Below are 21,850 nucleotides of genomic sequence, written 5' to 3'. Positions count from 1 at the left end.
TTTGACATGGTTTCACACAGGACACGGACAGCGGTCTCCTGGGTGAAAGTTCAGTGTTTGTTTAACCATTCCATCCACCCTGACCTCCTCCCTGCGTGGACTATTTCACTGTCTAATAATGACGTGTATGGGTTTACGTTGGAGTTAGTTGAAAGCCCAGTGCATCCCATACAAATGCAGAGGGCTACTGACCAGGCGTTGGTATTTGGCGAGTTGGGAGTGAGCGGGTTGATTACTGTATACATGAGAATGCTTAATAATAAGGAAGGGAAAAAAAAATGTGATGGAACAAGCAAATGGGTAATGACTTGGTCCACGGCAAGACATATCAACATGGCCAGGAAACCTGGAGTGGTTGTTCATCCTCCCCACAGGATGGAGACGTTCCATTTTAGGTGCTCCATGTCCAAAATGTCAAGATGTCTTATCATCAGTTTGTTATATTTGCAGAAGCAACACCACTACAGTAAATTGAGATGAATGTCCTCTTCTCTCTGCAGCTGTGGGGATGTTTGGGTGTCGGTGGAGCCAGCGTCCCACACCTCAAACGTCACAAGAGGGACTGGATTGTCCCAACGAGGATGCTTAAAGAGAACTTTGACTACAGTGCAGCAGGCCATGTTGCCAGGGTGAGTAGATCCACATCACACATCTCTGTGTTCTAAAAAAGTGTGTCTCTGAACAACAGCAAAGGCCTCATTTGATTGTCTCTAAAACTATCAACAAGAAAGTTAGATTCATGTTTAATTTGTCAGCTTGGTAAATTATTACATTATGACATATAGTCTCGTCTATATCAAATGATGATACGTTGTTTTTCATCCCAGTTCTTACTTGGAAGTTGTTTCATCATACAAATGATTAATTGGGCAATTTCATCCTGCAGCTTCTCACTGGACTTAACATTGATATCTAATGTGGTAAAATTCAATTTTGATTCTGATTTTTTTTGCCTTTAGTAGCTAGTGTCAGTAGAGATATGACATGAAACAAGAATTGCAACTTGCTGAAATCAAACCGGGGGCTATTGCTGTTTAAAGTGGGATGTTGAGAAAAGAGAGCTGCAATATGCTGAGATTTTTTAGATTGTTTGGATCTTAAATGTGTTATGAACACTTCAACACTAATAACAACTACAGATGCACTTGTTGTACAAGCTCTATCAGTAGTGTCACATAATTGTGATTAGCCCTGGTGACTTTTTTTTCCTGGGCCCTCGCCCCAAACACAAGAGTACACACACAACCACACCAGACAATTGAGAAGCAAACATTTTGCTATGCCACCATAGAGAGGCTCACTGTGCAACTCCCATCCTGCTAATCAGCCTTTGATTAGCATGGACAGCAGCCTAAGTGCTCGTTCAACAGCCTGCTCTGGGCTCAGCGGCCAAATGTTTACAGTTGGTACTAGATGGCAACATCCCTAAAGACAATAAAAACATTTGTCAAGATGGCAACATCCCTATCTGAAAAGTGAAGGCAATGCTGAAATGCCTTAAACTTGCATTATCTCTAATGGCCATCAGGGGGCGACTCCTCTGGTTGTATAGAAGTCTATGAGAAAATGACTCTACTTCTCTCTTAATTTAATTTATATATATATATATATGTATGTATATATACATATACATATATATGTGTATATATATACACATATATATATATATATATATATATATATACATATATATATATATATATATATATACACACACACACATACATATATATATATATATATATATACATATATATATAGTTTCCTGTTTAAAAAGGAACAAACAGGAAAATAAGTGATAACATCTCCAGTCTGATTATCGAGCGCACGGCTGATAGGTAGCTTACGTGGTTTGTTTACATGAAGTAACAGAAGCGCGGAGTAGCGGTTTCAGTTTGGACAAAGAGCATCCAATGTTTCAGTCGGACTCGCTTGCTGTTAGGTCACGGTGTAGGAAGGCCCCTGACAGCTTGTGGTCCCCTGGGCTGCTGCGCCGTTTGAACTGCAGATATGTTCCTCTTTGGATGCATTAAGAGATGTATTAAAAGTGGGTTCAGATTGTTGTGCTACGCCACTGCTAACAATCCTGGGAGCTTCCTTACTTGTCTACCAAACTGGAGCCCTCTGTGTTACGCATGGTTCTAAATTACAGGAAAACAAATGAATATTGTTACAGGTTAAAAACATTGAACATATCCTGTTGCTTAAAGCTTGAATATTTATGCATTTGTCTCAAATGTTCTGACTTGCTGCAAGAGGCCAATAACAGCTGCATGACAGGTCTTGCTTTGCAGGAGACGCAAGATTTATTGAAGACATAATTTTATGATTACTGTGTAAATCATCCAACTCTTTTTCATCATAAATATCTCATGAATAAACACACACTGCCCAGAGACATAGGAAAGTTGGAAACAACTCCACCTTGCCAGGAGAGATAAAAAGTTGTCACATTTTACTGTAGTGCACCTGTTCAGGCTTGACTTCTTAAGCGTGCATTAAATCCTTTCCCTTAGTCAAATAAATAATTGATATATCTTTGCCCTATTTGGATACATCCAACATGATAAGCTGCCCTCCAGCATCCGTAGAGCACTCAGCTACTGTAGAGAATCGCACACATTCTTGAGTTTTAAAGCGGTGTTGATGTTCAAATTGGTGCTCAAAGCCTTTTTATGGAAAATTAACCCTAAGCAAGTACAATACAGTAACCTTTTCTAGCAGTTCAGTAACTGTAGAAAGAAAGTACATAGTGGTTGTGATGTCAACAATGCCAACATCCAGACATACTGTATGTGGACAGAAAGTGTGTCGATTGGTGTACTGTTAATGCTAAAAATAAGTTGTCACACAAAGTGATCTGTTTTGCAGATTTTCCAATATCAACTTTCTTATCTGGTGAAAGGGTTGTTTAGATGAAGTTAATGTACTCCAGGTCACCCACATGTACGCTTTGAAAACATTCTCGTTCTTTATGCCCTATGTCTCTGTCCGTTGTTCAACAGTGCAGGTTTGAAAAATGAAAATTACATTCATATTATAAAACAAAGGTTCTTAATCTTTAGCCGTAAAGTTGTAACCATCCAAGATAGACTTGCAACAAGCTGTGAGATTATGAAACAATGGTATATGCTCCTGTTGAATCCACAAATCAACCTCTTTTTTTAATAGAAAAACATAGTTTATGTATTATGTCATGGAGAAGTACTAAATATATATAAAAATCTCCATATATTCACCTTATGCTGCCGCGCCCATGTATTCACTTCCGGTTCAAATTAATTAGAATTTTAACATTCATTACAGTACCATATCCATCAGTGACTAGGAAGACAACATATGAAAATGGCATGAAATCACACTTTGTAGTGTCTCTTGCCGTAGATGGCTCCACTTTTCCACTTTGAGGATCTACAAGTACAGAAGCATATCAGGGCACTTGTCGACAGTGTCTTTGTAATTTTGCCGTCAGTCTATGCTCTCTTCAAAGCCATACGACTCCGTTCAGCAGTGGAGCGGGTCTTCCTAGCTCCGCCATTCACTGTCCATGTGTCCTTGGACAAGACAAATTGCGTCCATTCTGTATGAATGTTTAGATGATGATGGTGAATGACATGTAGTGGTCGGAGGACTAGAAAAGCGCTATACAAGTCCATTTACAAAAACAGTCCAGATAAGTTTCACTTTTAGTTCAGTTCCCCATCAGAAAATATTTTAAATATAGTGTATACTTAAAGTATTATTGATTTTTTTCAGGTGTCTTAAATACATCCACAATGGTACATTGCTTTGCTCCTGAACTGGTTCATCTGTCTGTTTCTCCAAACTCCATCCACTGTAGTGATACACTGACTATGGAGAAGAAGCTCATAGAATCTGACTTCAAAACACTCAAACTACCCTTTTAAACCACCAAGGGACAATACAATAATATCCAAGTAGTCTGAATTATAAAAGAAGCGATAAAATCAAGTCAGATCTTTGAGTTTAAATCCAAACGGCAGGAACGTGGGCAGAGGGTGCGTTAGTGGTCTTGTTTAAGTGATGAAGATGATGACGCTGGTGAACATTGGAGGTCTTATTGAGTTATCAATGGTAATAAAATGCAGAAACAACAAGTAAAAAAATCTCTGTGATAAACAGTAAATTGTACCTCACTTTAACTTGTCTCTAGTCACTTTGAGAACTACATGCAGAACTTCAGACTTTCAGTCTTGCAGAAGTTTCAGGGATATTTGGATGAAGTCATTAATTGACAATGTGTGACAGACAACATTGATTAAAATGGCTTCATCGTTGTTATTGTTGTTATGATCATTCTCAGATCAGGTCAGACTGGGATGTGGAACAGAACCTGTACTACACTCTGCGGGGACAAGGGGCCAGTGAAAAACCAACAAACCTGTTCATTGTGGATGAGCTCACTGGACTGGTCTATGTCCGAGGAGCACTGGACCGAGAGAAGAGGGAAACTTACATTGTGAGGACTCAACACAGCCTATGACACATCTATTCACTTTTTCATCAACTCAATATTCAATGCTCAAAGCTGCACTGATGTCCCCCACAGTGTCTTTTTGAAGAAATTTCCAGTTCTACATGTAGCGACTTTGATTTAAAACCATAGCCGAAATGAAACAACAATAAAATACTTAACATATCCAACCTATTCTCACTCCCAACTTGTGCCCTTTAGTGTCTGTAAGAGAACAGCGGAGCAGCTGACGTTGTTTAATTAGCAAGACGGTCCACTTAGGGTGGGGGGTAGTGGAGGATGGATGAGTCGAACAAAGAGAGGACTTTCCCGCAGGAGAAACTAAAAGACAACATTGACTCATTTTACAATAATTTTGTAACATAACTGCTGTACTTTACAAATGCCAGTCAAGTAACAAGCTTATCATTTGAACCAAAACCATGATCTTTTCCTGCTGTTCGTTTCCTGTCAACACATATGTTGAATTTAAAAGACTCACGCTAGATGAATACCTAGAGCGTCATAGGGCCACTAACCAAGCGATTGCATCTGAAGAGTTGTGAGTGAGAACGTGTTGACTGACATATCTGATAGTGAGTGAATTCACAGAAATTATAACAAACTCTTCCAAGTCTTTGTCATGACAAATCTGCACATTCTACATTTTGTCTTTTTTTTTTTTTGACAATTAACACTTGAAATGAAACTGATTGCCATCGCAATTAGCAAAGTGAAACAGTGATGGCGATCTGTGAGAATCTAATGAATTACCACTTGAAGACAGGTATGTGTGTGTGTGTGTGTGTGTGTGTGTGTGTGTGTGTGTGTGTGTGTGTGTGTGTGTGTGTGTGTGTGTGTGTGTATGCTTGTGTGTTTATTTCTGTTCAACAGCTGACAGGAGTGGCCACATTTAGTAATGGCAGTGTGGCTGAAGGCAGAATAGACCTGAAATTTGATGTGGAGGACGAGAATGATAATCCGCCTGTATTTCTCCCCGTACCTCCAGCCTCAGTCAACGAGTCCAGTTCAGCAGGTAACATGTATTCTGCCAACAACACTCAAAATACAAATGCTCTCTTCTTTATGATTTCACTGTCACGGGGAATATACCTAACTATTACCTCTACAAAAAAGAAGAAATGAGCCGAGCCAAATTCAGTGCATAAAACAATAAATCAATCTCTATGAGCACCTCTCGACAATATTTCCCTGCTGCACTGGAGAGAGACAGAGAGAACTCTTTAATGTTCCAACCCTTCCGTCTGAACTATACATGCTTAACATGCACAAGACAAAGGTTTACATGTATGTCAACATGAGCTTTGCTGTCCGTCTGGCAACTTAAGGATGATAAACTGAGTTTATTGTCTAGAAAGAGTCGGAGATATCTGAAGCTGTTGACCTGTACTGCTTTCTTGTCATTGATGGAGGAGTTCAGTGTGGTGTGTGATGTGCTAATGAACCGTCCTTATTGTCTGTGCTCGTTCAGCTGCAGGTAGTCATCATCTGCACCATTGTACGAAGTGAGAACGTTTTGAGAGGCAATAAAAGAGTTTAAAGGAACAATGTGTAACATTTAGGGGATTCATTGGCAGTAATGGAATATAATATTCATAACTATATTCAGTGTATAATCACCTGAAACTAAGAGTCGTAGTGTTTTCGTTAGCTTAGAAAATTATATTTTTCACGGAGTCCGCCATCTTGCACCGCCATGTTTCTAGAGCAGCCCAGAACGGACAAACACATACAGACACTGGCTCTGGTGAGAGCCATTCGCGTGTTTATGATGTTTGAAGATAGGATTGCGTTCGGACACCGAACCGGTATTAAACGTGCACCGGTGCTAAATTCTTAGATCGGGGTATTGATATGCCCCAACATTACTGGTGTTTTTGTTAGTACTTTTTGATGTTTCGTTGTAATTTATTATCACGCTGCAGCGTTCATTTGCTCTGCTCTCTCTGTCGGACTGAGCTCCTGCAATTACACACACACAAACACACACACACAGACACAAACACACACGCACTAAGCGAGAGCAGAAAGGCCGCCTTGTTGAACATTTGTTCAACAAGGACGAACATGTAAATGAAGTGAAACATAATTCAATTGGATCTGTCTGCAGTCACCGTCGCTATGTTTACACAAGCACACCATGCATGATCTGCCAAAAGCTCTTTTGTGTAAACTTTGAGTAACCCCTAGTAGTAATAAAACCCTAAAGATAACTCTCCCTGAAGGCCACCGTAGTTCTCCAAAGCGCTTGGAAAGGCAGGGGTGAGCTGAGGGGTATTTAGTTGGTTGCAAACTGCAACCCACCACTATATGCCAATACATCTTACACACTGTCCCTTTAAAGTCCATTTTTTTTACCTAGAGTGCTAAATTTTAATCTAGATAGTTTTGCTGTGAGTTGCTTAGTTTAGAGATATCAGCCGTAGAGATGTCTCTCTAATATAATGGGACTAGATGACACTCGGCTTGTGGTGCTCGAAGTTCCAAAATGAATATTCATCATTAACGTCTCTTTCCATAAATCTTGACCCGGTTACTCAAGATAATCCACACAACTTGTTGTGATCAGTTTCCCAGACAGTGTGGGTCCTGTTGGTGCTGGTTTTGTTTCCCTCACTCATTCCCTCATTCCTGTTAGAATTTACTGAAACGCCACACAGAATAATCTCAATACAGTTAAAACAATTTCTTTCATCACAGAAACAAACAGACAGAAAACAGCTGTTTCAACAGAGAAACAGCTGTTTTCTGTTTACTTAGATTCATTACTATTAAATCTTCCAGGATGTTATCATGACCAACCATGTTGATTTCTGTAAACCAGAATCTTTTGACAGGTAGAGGCCGTGGCCTTCCAGTAATCCGCAGGAATGATTTTTGTAGTCTTCCATTCGCCTGGCTGTTTCTTCGCTTTTGAGAGTCTTAGATCCACTTTGAGAATACGTTGCCCACAAAAAGCATAAACTCTGTGATTAGTTCCCGCCTAACCAGCCAGCTGAATTCTCCCCAGAGGATTACAGCAGTATTACTTAATGACAAAGCTGCTAAATGTTGTTGTCTTCTTCAATTTTTTTTCTGTCCAGGGACTCTGGTTGGCATGATTACAGCCACCGATGCAGACAAGGCTAACTGTTCCCATTCAAAAATTGCCTACAGCATTGAGAAGCAGGAGCCATTTGATGGCACAGACCTCTTCTACATAGACAGAGAAACCGGATCCATCTACGTCAAAGAAGACACCTTAGACCGAGAGGTCAGATATAACTGGTGGAAATATTCTACAGTAAATCTGGCTCAGCTGTACTGATTCAGGTTCCATATTGTATGATAAACCTGTGTCGGTCCCTCTGGTTTCCACAGACCATAAGCTCCTACATTTTAACAGTGAAAGGAAGTGATATAGACGGCGCTCCTGGAGGCAACACAGGCACGGGGACTATTCATGTCAAAGTAGTGGACATCAATGATAATGCACCCACGCTGGAGAAAGACCAGGTACCAGTTTACATGTGCAGTGTCTTATCAAGATAAACTTCTAATGTAGATCTACTTAGTTTTTAGGTGTGCTTACTCATATTCTGACTCACTAAGATCAAGGTTTGCGTTAAAATATGTATGTTTGTTACGTAACTTACATACACAGTGTTTATTACGTACCTTACGAAAATAAAGTAAGGTAAAATAAGTCATTATTGACTTGGTTTCATATGGGACACAAACAACGGTCTCCTAACGGTGTTTTTTTTACTTCTACCCCGACCTCCTCCCTAAGTTGACTTTCTCACTCTTTATACTACATCAGTGGCTCTGAGCGTCTAATAATGACGTGGAAGGATTTACATTGGAGTAAGTTGAAAGCCTGGTGCGTCTAATACAGAAGCTAAAGGGTGCTTGGTGTGTCAGTATCAGACGCCGGGTGCCACTGATCAAGCTTGATTTGGTAATTGACAAGTTGGGAGTGAGAACAGGTTGCTCCCTATGTCTCTACCCTGTCCACGTATTGAGTGTAGGCTACGTTCCCAGGTATCTACAGCTGGTTAGCTTAGTAAGTAAGTTTACTTTGCAGGCCTAAAGTACCTTCCATCGAACAAGATAACAAAATTGCTAAGTGCTTCACCAAAATAAGAATGATTGAAAATAACATCATAAAACAATAAAAGAAACAAACTATAAAACATAAGCAGCAACAGACTTTAAAAACACACACAATTATAAACACTAGACGCTTAGCTTAGCATATCTTAGCATGAAAACTGGTGACAGGGGAAACAAATTTCTATTTTATTATAGAGTTATTTAAAACAAAAGTATTGTAGTGCCGTTAATGAGGGCAACGAGATGCACAAACACAAGCGCTGGAAAACAGGTATGTTGTACAACTCAAGTACAGTGCTTATGTACTCGTTTGAGGTAATGATACTTGAGTGGATTTGAGTGGTTCCATTTTACTACTACATTTCAGAGTCTACATTTATCAGACAGATATCTGATTAAATGTAACCTTTGTTACACAGACAACCTATGTTAAGTTTATAAATTAATACATTTTGGAGGATTAAACTACCCAGGACCACTGGTCTCTGCTGGTAGCTCGGCAACTTTCTTACAAATGAGTTATCTAACATTGTAAACAATGAGCTTTAGAGATGCTGCAGGCCACGCTAGCTGTTTGCCCCTGTCTCCAGACTTTGTACTACGCTAAGCTAACTGGTTGCTGGTTGTAGCTTCATATCTAGCAGATAGACGTAAGAGTTGTATCGATCTCCTCATCTCTCTCCACCACAAAGTAAATAAGCGAATAATCATTTCTTCAAACTATTCAAAATGATAATGTTGAATGTTTCTTGTGTAGTATGCAGGTAGCATAGTGGAGAACACAGCCAACGTGGAAGTCATGAGGTTCCAAGTGCTGGATGCTGATGAAGAGAAAACTGACAACTGGCTGGCTGATTTTGATATTGTCACCGGAAATGAAAATGGGATATTCAGCATCAAGACTGATCCCAAAACCAACGAAGGTGTTCTGATGCTTGAAAAGGTAGATCAGTCTGTACTGCAGCAGCTCAAATACAGTGTATTTGTCAGTAGAAATGACATACTTTATAATTATAAGTTGTAAGGTAAGATGTCCTTTTATTGACACAAAATGTATTCATTTCCACATCAACAAAAATCACACGGCACTGAAAAATATATGATTGGGGGAAGATGCCCCTAGGGGTAAATGTTTCCTCATATGAATCTCTTAATTTAATTACCAACATGTTGTGTCTATCTTCACCAAAACACCCAGATCCTTTAAAACAAATGATTAAAATGTTGACCTCAAAATGGGTTCACTGACTGATATCAGTCTTTAGTTAAGAACTAAATATATTTTCCACCAGAGATGTCATGTCATGTCCGTCAACCAAAAAATGATTCTTTCCACGGCTTCATTTAAAGGAACAGTGTGTAGGATTTGGTGGCATCTAGCGTTAAAGATGCAGATTGCAACCAATTGAATACACCTCCGCTCACTCCTCCCTTTCCAAGACTGAGATTATTTGAACGTGTAAAAGAGTGGTATTGCATTTACCTCGCTCAGAGGCAATCCATACCATAATGGGTTATGGAGAAGTACTAAAGTTGGAGCGACATAAATCAGACGGCGGCTAAGTTTTGCAGTCAGTAGCTCATGTTACCACAGTTCCACAAGTGTGTCGGAGAACTATGGTGGCCTTCAGGCTCTCTGTGGAACAAATGTTTGGATTGTCCATTCTGGGCTACAGTAGAAACATGGCAGACTCCTTTGAAGAGAATCTTCTTCCTGTGTAGATAAAGGGCTCATCCTAAGCTAACAAAAACACAGCGATTCTTAGTTTCAGGTGATTATAAACTAATCAAAACATAGTTAGGAATATTATATTGTATTTCTGCTCATAAATTCTCACAGATACTACACACTGTACCTTTAAAGATACCCAATAACTTTGTCAGTCTATGTTCATATATTGGTTATTGTCAAGATCTATGACTTACAGTATAAAAAGTAATTTTAGTTTTATCTTTCAATGCCTAATGACAACATGTCAGGAAAAGTGTTTATACCTCTCCAGTCATTTATGGACTACAGTATGTGATTTATTGGTTAATGTATCATTCATTTTCAGTAGGTTAAGTTAAACAGTGACCTGTGAAAATAAACTGATGTGGCTCCAATTTGTTTCTCCTTCCAGCCTGTTGATTTTGAGGAAAATCCTGATATCAAGTTGGGAGTGGTAGTATCCAATGCTGCCCCAGCTGTGGGGGACAGAGGCGGTGATGGTGGGAATCAAGGAGGAGGAGGAGGTGGAGCTAGAGATGGAGATGGAGGAGGAGGAGGGGATGGAGATGGAGGAGGAGGAGGAGGAGGGGATGGAGATGGAGGAGGAGGAGGAGGAGGAGGAGGTGGGGATGGAGGAGGAGGTGTAGGAAGTGCAGATGCTGGAATTGAAGCAGGGCTAGGTGTTGACCTCGCAACTGGAGCAGGAGCGGGCACCGAGGCTGACGGGAGCGCTGGAGCTGGTGGCTTCGCTAAAAAGCAGTCCAAGAATAAGAGGCGGAAGAAAGGCAAAGTCTACCCAGTGAACATTGCAGTGCTGAATGAGCCTGAGGGGTTTGCCTTCAAACCCACAGTGAAGCCTGTCTCTGTTTCAGAGAACCCAGAGGAAAATCCACTCATGGAGGTGATCGCTGTTTTCGCAGCCACTGACATTGACACCGGAAAACCTGCAGAAAATGTTCGGTGAGATGAAGCCATCAACCATAGTGAAATATGTCCCTTGTCATAAAATCAAAAAATGTGTATCAAACAGTGATATATTTGTTTTTCAGGTATCACAAATAAGTTTCCAATCATAGACTGTAGAAGTCTGGGTAGCGAGGCGTTTGGGGTGGATGGATAGGTGAAACAAACACAGGGCCTTCACCAGGAGGCCGCTGTTTGTGTCCCATGTGAAACCAGTGGCAGTGTTTTCTTATTTTTTATATACATCCTTTACTTTTTTAAGCCAAACCATAGTGTTTTACTTAGCTTAAACTTATCCAAGCAGCTTTGTTGTTTTTGTATTGTTTGAATCCATATTACAATGTTAACCACATATTTAAAACTGGGACCGTAATCCTGGAGAAAATAAGTTTCTCTTGAAAAGTAATTGACGGTGCAGTTTTGTTGTATGGGAATGTCATTTTGGAGGGTAAGTTGGTGAGGCGTGTACAATGTGTATTGTGAATCAAACCAAACTGTAATATGCATAAACCCAAGTATTGGACAAATTGTGCAAAACCGAGGTAACGCCAGCTGTTTAAAAAACGTTGCCCTCAAAGGAGTGAGTGAGGCAAAGGTCCTGAAAGCTCCATATATGTTTTCTTTCATGATTTTTCTAATCTTGCAAATTTGTAAGTATATCTCTAAATATCTAAATTTGCCACCTTAATCTTGGAGGATATACATTTTTTTTTGTAAATTTACGACTTAAATTCAGATTTTTTTCTTTGAACATTATCCCCCTCCCAGCTCTGTAATATATACATTGCAACCAGCAAAGTAAAATATATGACTGCTTTAATTGTTGTAATCTATCAGTAAACATTGCTGAACACTTTTCCCACAGATATGCTAAAGGCTATGATCCTGACAACTGGCTGTTGATAGATCCAGAAACAGCAGAGATCAGACTTCAAAAGGCCCCGGACAGAGAGTCCCCGTTCTTGGTTAATGGAACTTACTACGCTAAAATACTGAGTCTGACTCAGGGTAAGCTCTGTTCATGGATAGTAGGTGTCACCCTAAGTAACTAGTCACAGTGAAGGTTTAGATTCCACAAGGTTTGTTGCACTTTCTGATGTGGACTGCTTATGTTTTATGATTACCACAGACATTCCTCCTAAGATGGTCACCGGAACAATAGCGTTGCAGGTGGGAGATGTAAACGATAACTGCCCCACACTGACCAATCACATGGAGTACATCTGCTCAGACAATGAAGTGGTTAATGTCACGGCAGTGGATGAGGATGGCGACCCGAACTCATCCCCTTTCAGGTTCCGCTTCGTGGCTAAGGAGAACCAGGGGGAGTGGAGGGTTGAACCGTTAAATGGTGGGATATACCTTATTTTTATTATAACAATAATTATTTTGTTATCAAAACTCATTGACAAATGGTTTAACCATAAATTACCTTCAAAGGGAAGTAGTGAAAGTAGTAGTTACAGTGAACTGCTGCTAATGTTTTGGTGAAAGTTGCAGATTATTTTTCTGTCAGATATTTGGTCTAGAGGGGAGACAAAATAATCCATAATTGTTTGCAGAACTCAGCAGGGAAACCATTGGGCCTTGGTTCTTTATTGTTTGGCATTTGTTTGGAGACATTTTCAATTTATGGCTTTTACATTTGCCGGACAAAATCACTGTTCATTACACAAGCTTCCATCCACAGTGAAAAAGGGAAACATGAAATCTCTTGTTCTTTCTTGCTCTTAGATACCACTACATCCCTCAGGTCATTGAGACCGCTGTGGCCTGGTCATTACCAGGTTGCCTTCATCATCCAGGACCAGCAGGGCCTTGCCTGCCCAGACCCTCAGTACCTGGACCTACATGTGTGCTCCTGTGAGGAAGGAGAGACCTGCAGAGCAGCAGGTGTAGTTGGTCGAGTAGCTTTTCTCAAGGAATCCTCATCTACATTTGGAGGACTAGGAGTGGGAGCACTGATCCTGGGACTTGTGATGCTGCTTAGTGAGTATGAAATGTGATACTGTGGTTCTACCAGAATGAAGATATTAAATCTCTTACTAAGTGATATTTATATTATGTGGTGTCGGCAAGATTCCATTCTATCTTATTGGCTGCAGTACTTAACGTCTATGTTCCCTCGCACGCACATATGCAGTCAACTGCGAGAGAGATTGATACAGATTATTTTGCAATAACGTTACCAACACAACACCACCATAAAGACACCATTTTCAAAGCCATCAGGTCTGGAAAATAGCCTATTACATCAGTCCATGCGGCTGCAGATGTTTTAGTGGCCCTTCTTTCCCTTTACAATAGGCCATGGCAACATTAATTAAGCACCCTCTGTCGACGGACAGCGACAATAAATAAAAGGAGTGCTTTTAAAGTTCTTCAGAAGCCAAAGAAGGATGGAGCGGCAAACCTCAGACGGATGGCTTGGGGCAGGGCAGACGGCCGAATATCTCCTGAGGGCGACCAGGAGGCAGGACCGATGGACAAAGAAGATCCTGGAGGGCAGGCATGAGGACAACCAGATGGGTGGAGCCGTTCTGGAGGACAGGCAGGAGGCAGGACCAAAGGGCGAGATGGCACTGGAGGCCGACAGCAAAACTTGAGATCAGGAAAAGTGGCTGGCAGCGGTAAGGCTGCTAGACCGACTTGTTGGCGTTCAGGACTGGATTCAGGCAACTGAAATTCAGGTCCGATTTCAGGCCGTTAAAGTTCTTCTATGACATCAACAAGGGCAGTCCACTGGCAAAACCACACTGGAGGATGGACACAGAGACTCGACCACACCTGAACACGACCATGGAGAAGAGACTCCACCGGAAAACTGCCATGGAGAAGGGACACCAGTGGAGGATGACCCTGAAGATGGGACCACTCTCAAGCACAACCCGTGGACTTGGGGCCAGGAATGGCAGCTGGTGGAACCAGGGAAACAGTAGACTGCAGCCTCACAGGTACTGATGACCGCTGCAGGTCGGGAGGAGTGGTGTTGGTCGGAATGCTATCAGGACACATGGAGTAGGGGTCGGCCGGATGGGACCCCCAACTCAGGAACACACAGGAAGTTGGCGTGGACAGCAAACTCAGGATTCTGCTGGGGGCTAGCTGACTGGAAAGCAGAGCAGATTGCATTGACAGTCGCAGGGGAAACAGGATGAAGTGCAGTGGTAGCGTAGAACTTCCACCTGTAGAATGCTACCATCTGAACAAAGTCAGGGTTGTGCTTCCAAAAGACAGGAAGGGACTCCAGGAAACCTGGCTCTTGACAAAAAAAATCACTTCCTGCCTCATCCCAAATTCATACAGGGAAAAGGGTAGGCTTGGCTGGTGAGTGTCTGCTAACCCATTAGTAGTCAGATTATAGTGTCATGCTTGGCAATGCAGGGAAACAAGGATTGGACCCAAATGCAGAGGATAACTTCAGTGATTATCTTCTAAAATGTACAGTGATCAAGAGTCCCAAAAGGCAGTGGGTCTGGCAGACAGGTAACAGGAAGGCTGGATAGCAGGTAGCAAGAAATTGCATAGCAATGATGATGATCTGACCAAGAACAAAGAGAAGTGAAGTGGTTCATGATGAGTATGGCTGACGAGGGAATGAGATGCAGATGAGGAGGTGGGTGGGGAAGGCCTGGCAGAGCTAATTAGGAAAATGGCAACAGGTGTGTAGGTAGGAGGGGATGTCAGGAGAGCAGGACTGGCTAAAGGATGGAAGGGGAGTAAGCAGGAGCTGGAGACAGGGACAGCGAGCTTGGGCAGGCAAAACAACAAAGACACTATGATTTTTTTGTTTTGTTTTAATGTTGTTGTTAACTATTGACTGTTTTTTTTTTAATCTGTTATCTGTGTTTTTGTGTGGTGCTTGTGTGAAACATTTACACTGCTATATTGGCCAGGACCGTCTTGGAAATGAGATTCAGAATTTCAATGGAATACCCTGACCAGATAAAGTTTCAATAAATAAATAAATAAAATCTATATAACAAGAAGTCAAGACAAAGCTATATAATGACAATTTGCTACAACCACATTAATTCAGTGCTTACAACTTTTTATCTAAGAAAATATTCTGCTTCAATCCATATTTGTTGGCATTTAGCCTTTCAGAAACAACATCTTCACTGCCAGCCTGGCATTAAGGCACAATTGTGTGTAGGATTGTTTCTGACTGGTATGATTTAAACATTTCTAATAACTTCAGAGCGTTGTACAATCCAAAAGTACACCAGTTATTGGCTTTCAAATGTATTTACGTTCAAAGTTTTCAAAAAATGTCTCTCGAGCACATTGTTAAATAAGAAAAATAATTATTGAGACAGGATCTGCTGTTGTCACGTTATTCAGAATAGGTCTGCAAGCTACACTGCTGATACTGAAAATACATTGCTGATTGGCAGGATTCTTTTGGATTACCCTGCAGTAGTGAACAATAATGGCATGTCATTTTACAAATGGCATCTTCTCCATCACATGGCTGATGTGATATATTTAATAAAAAGCCATTATGATTGTAAAATGATGCAAAAAATAAACAAAACAACAAGCTGCTGTTTTTCTCCATGTCTATATTTTACTTAGTGTGAGAAAAATATTTTTTGCAACCCATATCCATAAACTATAACATTTTGGCTTAATGTGTTGTTGTGGTTGTGATTTTTAGTCGTAGGCCTCTTTCTGATGACTTGCTCTCGTGGAGGAGAGTCGGGAACCTTCTCTGAACTTCCTTTTGATACCAGAGAACGCTTGATTGTCTATCATACAGAGGGCCGAGGGGAGAACAAGGTAAGAGATACTGTGTGAAGCAGACTATTGTGTATTTAGAAGTTCACAAAGTCTGAAGCATGCAGTACTTAAGAGCTAAAAATGAGTTAAGTGTACATTTTGTTTTAAGAGGCAAAGTTTGGGATTTTGGTGAACAATAAGTCATGTACGCACCAATCACTCCACTAACAAGCATTTATGATACTATATGTTCTTCAGCTGGAAGACACATGAAGATACACTGCACATATGTATGTTGTATTACAGTATTGTATTTGTACTACACAACTGCGTCAAGCAGTGAAGGTGTAAGTACAGGTGTATGGGTGCGCTCCATCCAAGGGCGAAGGTTTTGTCTCAATATTCAAGGGGACACATATTAGGCAGTGGTCTGGATGTCTTGCCTCAGGAAATGTGAGCATGAAACATCAAATGTTCTCCATTATGCACTATTTATGGTGGACGTGTCTTTATTTATGGAAAGGAAAACTAAATTCAGGTGCCAATTAAAAAATATAAAAGAATATAATGCAGTTAGGCTCTCAGGTTTTTTGTATTGCCTTCAAATATTTACTCTCCTGTGGATCAACTTTTCTCATTTACAGTACCTTTCAAACATATTCACCTCCCTTGATGTTTTCCTACGTTATTGCATTACAAATTGTGGGTAAAATAGATTTTTTTATTTTGATTCTATGTAGTGGACCTACACAAAATAGCCATAGTTAATGAAATGATATGAAAAGAAAATAGTTTTGGAACATTCTTAAAAATAAAACACTGAAAAGTGCTGTGTGCATATGAATTTACCTTATTTGATATGAAGCCCCTTAATAAGATGTGGTGCTAAGATATTCCCTTCAGAAGTCACATAATTAGTTAAATAAAATCCACCTGTGTGCAATCTAAAAGTCACATGATCTATCCCATGATCTAACAGAGCACTTTTATATTCATTATTACAAAATGGAAAGAATATGGCACCACAACAAATCTGCCAAGAGAAGATCAATACTCAAGGACTAGGCAAAGAGGGAATTAATCAAAGAGGCAACCAAAGATGACCCTGAAGGAGCTGGAAAGCTCTACGGCAGAGACTGGAGTACCTGTCCATTGGACCAATTTGGGCTGTGTACTTCACAGAGTGGGGCTGTATGGAAGAGTGGCCAGAAAAAGCCATTGCTCAAAGGAGACATATCATGCTCAGTTCCAGGTTCATACTTGTATTTTAGGTTTCTACTAGAAGATGTTCACATGCTTTAGTTCTCAAAACAGCTTGGGTCCATGTTTATTTCCTGTCAGCTGATCTTCAGCTTTAAAAAGCACAAAAGTGTTTATTAAATTGTGAGATAATTGCGCACAAAAGTGTTTATTAAATTGTGAGATAATTGCGCACAAAAGTGTTTATTAAATTGTGAGATAATAATCGATCTACTGCAGCACACAAATGAGTATTGTTTCAACTTCTGTCCTTATTTGCTTCAGGATGTCCCTCTGCTCAGCTCTCCAGTCCAAACGACGCCTGCTGCCATATCTGCTGTACGGGCCAGCAACGTAGCTTCCAACACCAACGCAAACACAGGAGCTTCCTCCGTGGCTCTCAAGATGGGCACTGCCAGCAAAACTTACAACAGCAGGATCCAGAAGAGAAGCTTGGGAGAATTCAGAGGGAGCCAGAGAGAGGTGTACTCAGTGGAGGAACAACTGTTACAGTGTGATGGCATGAATGGCATTGCCCTCTCTGATGTATTTCTGCATCAGTACTACTCTCAGGTGAGGGACTGATGGTCAATTGTCTGATGCTGCTTTATAATCACTCTTACATTAGTTAGTTCACCCTATTACTATTGTACTAAGCACATTGATTGTTGTGATGTGGGAACCTGACAAAATGTTCTTTCCCAGACTGACTTCCTCAAACCTGCATTATTTCTTATGGCCATCAGGGGGCGACCCTGGTTGCAAAAAGAAGTCTGATTGTATAGAAGTCTATGAGAAAATGATCCTTACTCTCACGTTTCAAGTCTTCTTCAATACAGCATGATGTTCATTTAGTAAATAGAACATAAAGTAGGGTGTGTTTTAGAGTTGTCTGTGTTTTTGTCTTAGAACAGTGTGTTTTTGGTTCATGAAAGTTAATTGGAACATTTTGGTCTACTAAAAATGTCCTGTTCAAAGTTTGGATGTACTTAGCTTCACCCTCTCGTGTCCCTTCTGGTTCCAAATAACGAAGATGGCGACGGCCAAAATGCCAACGCTCAGCACAACTCGAGGCTTCAAATCTGTAGTCCACGAACCAATGTGTGACATCACAGTGACTTCTTATATACCTTCTATGGTTGGATCAAGTCTGCTTTTGATGGAAATTGATTGAATTATTGAATATTGCATATTGACATGCTTTTGTTTAGTAGTTTGATATTTGTCAGATTGACGGACAAATCAGGTGGCAAATGCAAAAGCTTTTTTTCACTTCTTAAGAATCATGAAGAAAAGGAGGCAATTTGAAAGTTTATATATATATATATATATATATATATATATATATATATATATATATATATATATATATATATATATATTTAAATATACAGTACTATGTGTACATGTTTTATGTGATTATAAGAGTGTTATGATTTATTATTTTGATGGCATACATTGCAGTGTATGGCAAAAGACAATTCCAGTGAAAAAAATGTTCAGTCTATGTGTCCTGGCTCCCCTTGTACCGATGCACAAAGGAACCCTTCAGTGTCTTTATGAGATGCACCAGTCTTTCAACTAACCTTAATGTAAACCCATCCACATCATTAATCGAGGTCAGAGCAACTGACGTAGTATTAAGACAGTGATAGTCCACTTAGGGCTAATAGGAGGGGAAATTGGACTGGTCAAACAAACACAGGACTTTCACCATGGAGACTGTTGTTCCTGTCCCATATGAAACCAGGTCAATGTTGAATTATTTTACCATACTTTTGTTATGTTGCAACTAAAAGCTAAACCTTTGTTAGAAATTTATTTGGAAAAAAAAGATTGTATGCATGTAAAGAGAGGAATCTGGCTAATCATCCTGACAGAGTTACTGATGAACTCCTAATGTCACAGGAAAGATCAAATTATTTCAGACAAGCTGTGTCTCCAGCAGAACAGCCATGCTCTCTGCTCCTATAGTGACAGCTGGTACTTGTCTTTTCAAAGAACAAGGTTATCAGAGGCACCTGTTATTCCGTACTGTGTACATACTGTTATCGAAATGTTGCCTTCTCAGGGAGATAATGTACCTTGGAATTAGAATTGGCCCCTCCCTTAAAAAAATTGTCAAACTCAATCTTAAACCAATCACAACACACATTAGGGAAGACTTGAATAGGTGGGGAACTTTACCAGCTTCCTGGTTGGGCAGGATAAGCGTGCTCAAAATGAATATACTGCCTAGGTTACTGTACCCCCTACAGATGCTGCCAAACTCAATTCCCAACATCTTCTTCATTGACTTGGATAAAATGTTCACACAATTCATCTGGCAGGGCAAAAAGGTTAGAATGAAAATAGGTATACTACAGAAAAGCAAGCAACAAGGAGGACTGGGAGTCCCTAACATAAAGTTCTATTACTGGGCAGCACAAATGCGGTACATATATGAGTGGGTGAATCCACAGGCTACAAACGCATGAATTGACATGGAGTCAACAAATTGTGGCTTACTCACTTTAAAGAACTGTCCCTTCATAAACTACAAAAGGGTAAAGCTGGAGGTTCAAAATAACTTTATTGTTCAGAACACATTGAACACCTGGAACAAGGTCATGGTCTACTTTAGATTTAAGAATAATTTTTCACTTTTGGCTCCCATGAGAAACACAAATTCCCCCCCCCCCCCTTCATGTCAAGACTCTGTGTTTAGGCTCTGGCAGGAGAAGTGTCTGGACCAACTTGTCAAACTCTATGAAGGAGGAGCAATGGACTCGTTTGAGGACCTGAGGAGCAAATACTCTCTCCAACAGTCCCATTTCTTCCACTATTACCCAAAACCGTACATGCTCCAAACATGTGCTTTCTGGAAGAAATCCTCACACAACCCATACCAAAAAGATTAATTTCTCATGTCTATGAAACCTTTGGCCTAAATCTTAATTACTCCACTGACCACATCCGCAAACAGTGGCAGATTGACATGGAGTGTCAGATAAAGGAAAATATATGTGTTATTATTTGCTGTGGTTGTTTTTTAGTTTTTTGTTCTTTCCCTCTTTCTTTCTCCTTTTTCTCTGTATTGTATCCGTAAAGTTCTGGAGTTCTGTCTTGTTAAGTTGTAAAATCTAAATATATATATATATATATATATATATATATATATATATATAAAAAAATGATGTTGCCTTGAGCACATCAGTGCTGGTAAAAGGCGTTTTAGTGTGCTGGATGTTAGCATTACTGAATTTTGATTAGAGGAATTGGCGAAGACAAGACTAACACGCCTTTCATTTTCCTTGTGTTAATGTTGTGCAGAAGGCGAGTTGTGCAGCAGAGAAGCAGGCAGCGAGGGATTGCCTGTGCGAGTATGATTACGAGGGCCAGGGCTCCTCTGCTGGCTCAGTGGGCTGCTGCAGCCTCCTGGAGTCTGACAACGACCTGCACTTCCTCGATGACCTCGGGACCAAGTTCAAGACCCTGGCTGAGATCTGTTCACCTCCTACACTTCCGACACCGCTGTCACATCAAAGTACTGTCACCCCAGAGGTGGATAAAGTTGACCACAGTGCTGGGTTTTCATTGGAGACTAAACCACCCAGCATCCATGGCAAGAGCCCAGACCAAAATGTCAGCATCAGTCAGCCATCCACCAGTATCATGGGCTTAAACAGTACATCCAGTAGTGTCATGCATGGGCAAACATCCACCAGTGTCATGGGCTTAAACAGCACATCCACCGGTGTCATACATGGGCAAACATCCACCAGTGTCAGCGTGCATGGGCAGCCTTCACGCAGCACCAGCAGCACCAGCAGCACCAGCAGCACCAGCAGCACCAGCAGCACGGCTCAGTCACCTCAAATTAGTCCTGTTGCCACAGCCATGCTGCCCTCTCCTGGTCAGATGCTTCTGCTACAGCAGCAGCCCGTCTACTACGCCACCAACCCCGTGATGCAGCCGATGCGCTACATCGTACAACCGCCGCTTCAGAGCACAGTGCTGCTGGCCGAAGCTCCTATCAGCAACCCACAGGGCATGATTCTGTGCTGGGGACACACTGCTGGGACTTTGACTCCCGGCGAAACAAGTGTGGTGGAGGGGAACCGGGGGGGAGTGGGGACATGGTCGTCGTCTCACAGCCCAGAGAAGGTGATCAGCAGGAGCTTTCGTAGGATCAGGTCAGAGGGTGGAGCTAGACATGCCAGGGTAACACAAGGACACTGATGGGTCGACACATCAGTGAGGGAGCAGCAGAGTCTGAGGAGGGACAGATAGTGTTCACACAGAGAGGAGACAAGAGAAGAACTAGGTCAACAGCATCAGCAGAGACAGGTTTCATGTATTAGAATTCATTCTGACATCACAGCAGCTGCAGACAAATTACCTTCTCATGTAACAAATAAAAGATTTGTATGTGGCTGTAGGTATGTCTACATCAGTCCACCACTTTGGTCCAGACGAAAATGTCTTATCGGATGGATTGTTATGAAATTTGAATCGGACAAAAGTTGTTTTTCAGGATGTTATTTTACATTCAATATGTCTGATTCTTATAAAGGCACAAAACTAATAAAATGCATTTTATCTACTCTTTTGTAATTGTATGTAGACTGTCTGATCAGATGTCA

At 40.9% G+C, this 21,850-nt stretch overlaps 1 protein-coding gene across 1 annotated transcript; it reads left to right on the top strand.

The window, feature by feature from the left end:
* Positions 1-476: 476 nt before the first annotated feature.
* LOC137870606 (desmoglein-2.1-like) lies at positions 477-21,446 on the top strand. Its single transcript, XM_068708010.1, has 13 exons — positions 477-629; positions 4,325-4,480; positions 5,369-5,510; positions 7,579-7,748; positions 7,856-7,990; positions 9,348-9,533; positions 10,714-11,261; positions 12,130-12,272; positions 12,394-12,615; positions 12,999-13,253; positions 15,925-16,046; positions 17,511-17,798; positions 20,538-21,446. Exons 1-13 carry the CDS (start codon positions 477-479, stop codon positions 21,444-21,446), a joined length of 3,429 nt encoding a protein of 1,142 aa, XP_068564111.1.
* Positions 21,447-21,850: the final 404 nt, after the last annotated feature.

Source organism: Cebidichthys violaceus, unplaced genomic scaffold, assembly GCF_023349555.1.
Source record: "Cebidichthys violaceus isolate CVI_PGR_0920_01 unplaced genomic scaffold, fCebVio1.0.p SCAF_13, whole genome shotgun sequence".
Taxonomy (NCBI): domain Eukaryota; kingdom Metazoa; phylum Chordata; class Actinopteri; order Perciformes; family Stichaeidae; genus Cebidichthys; species Cebidichthys violaceus.
Note: the sequence above shows the minus strand (reverse complement) of the source record. Positions and strands in the feature narration are given on the sequence as shown.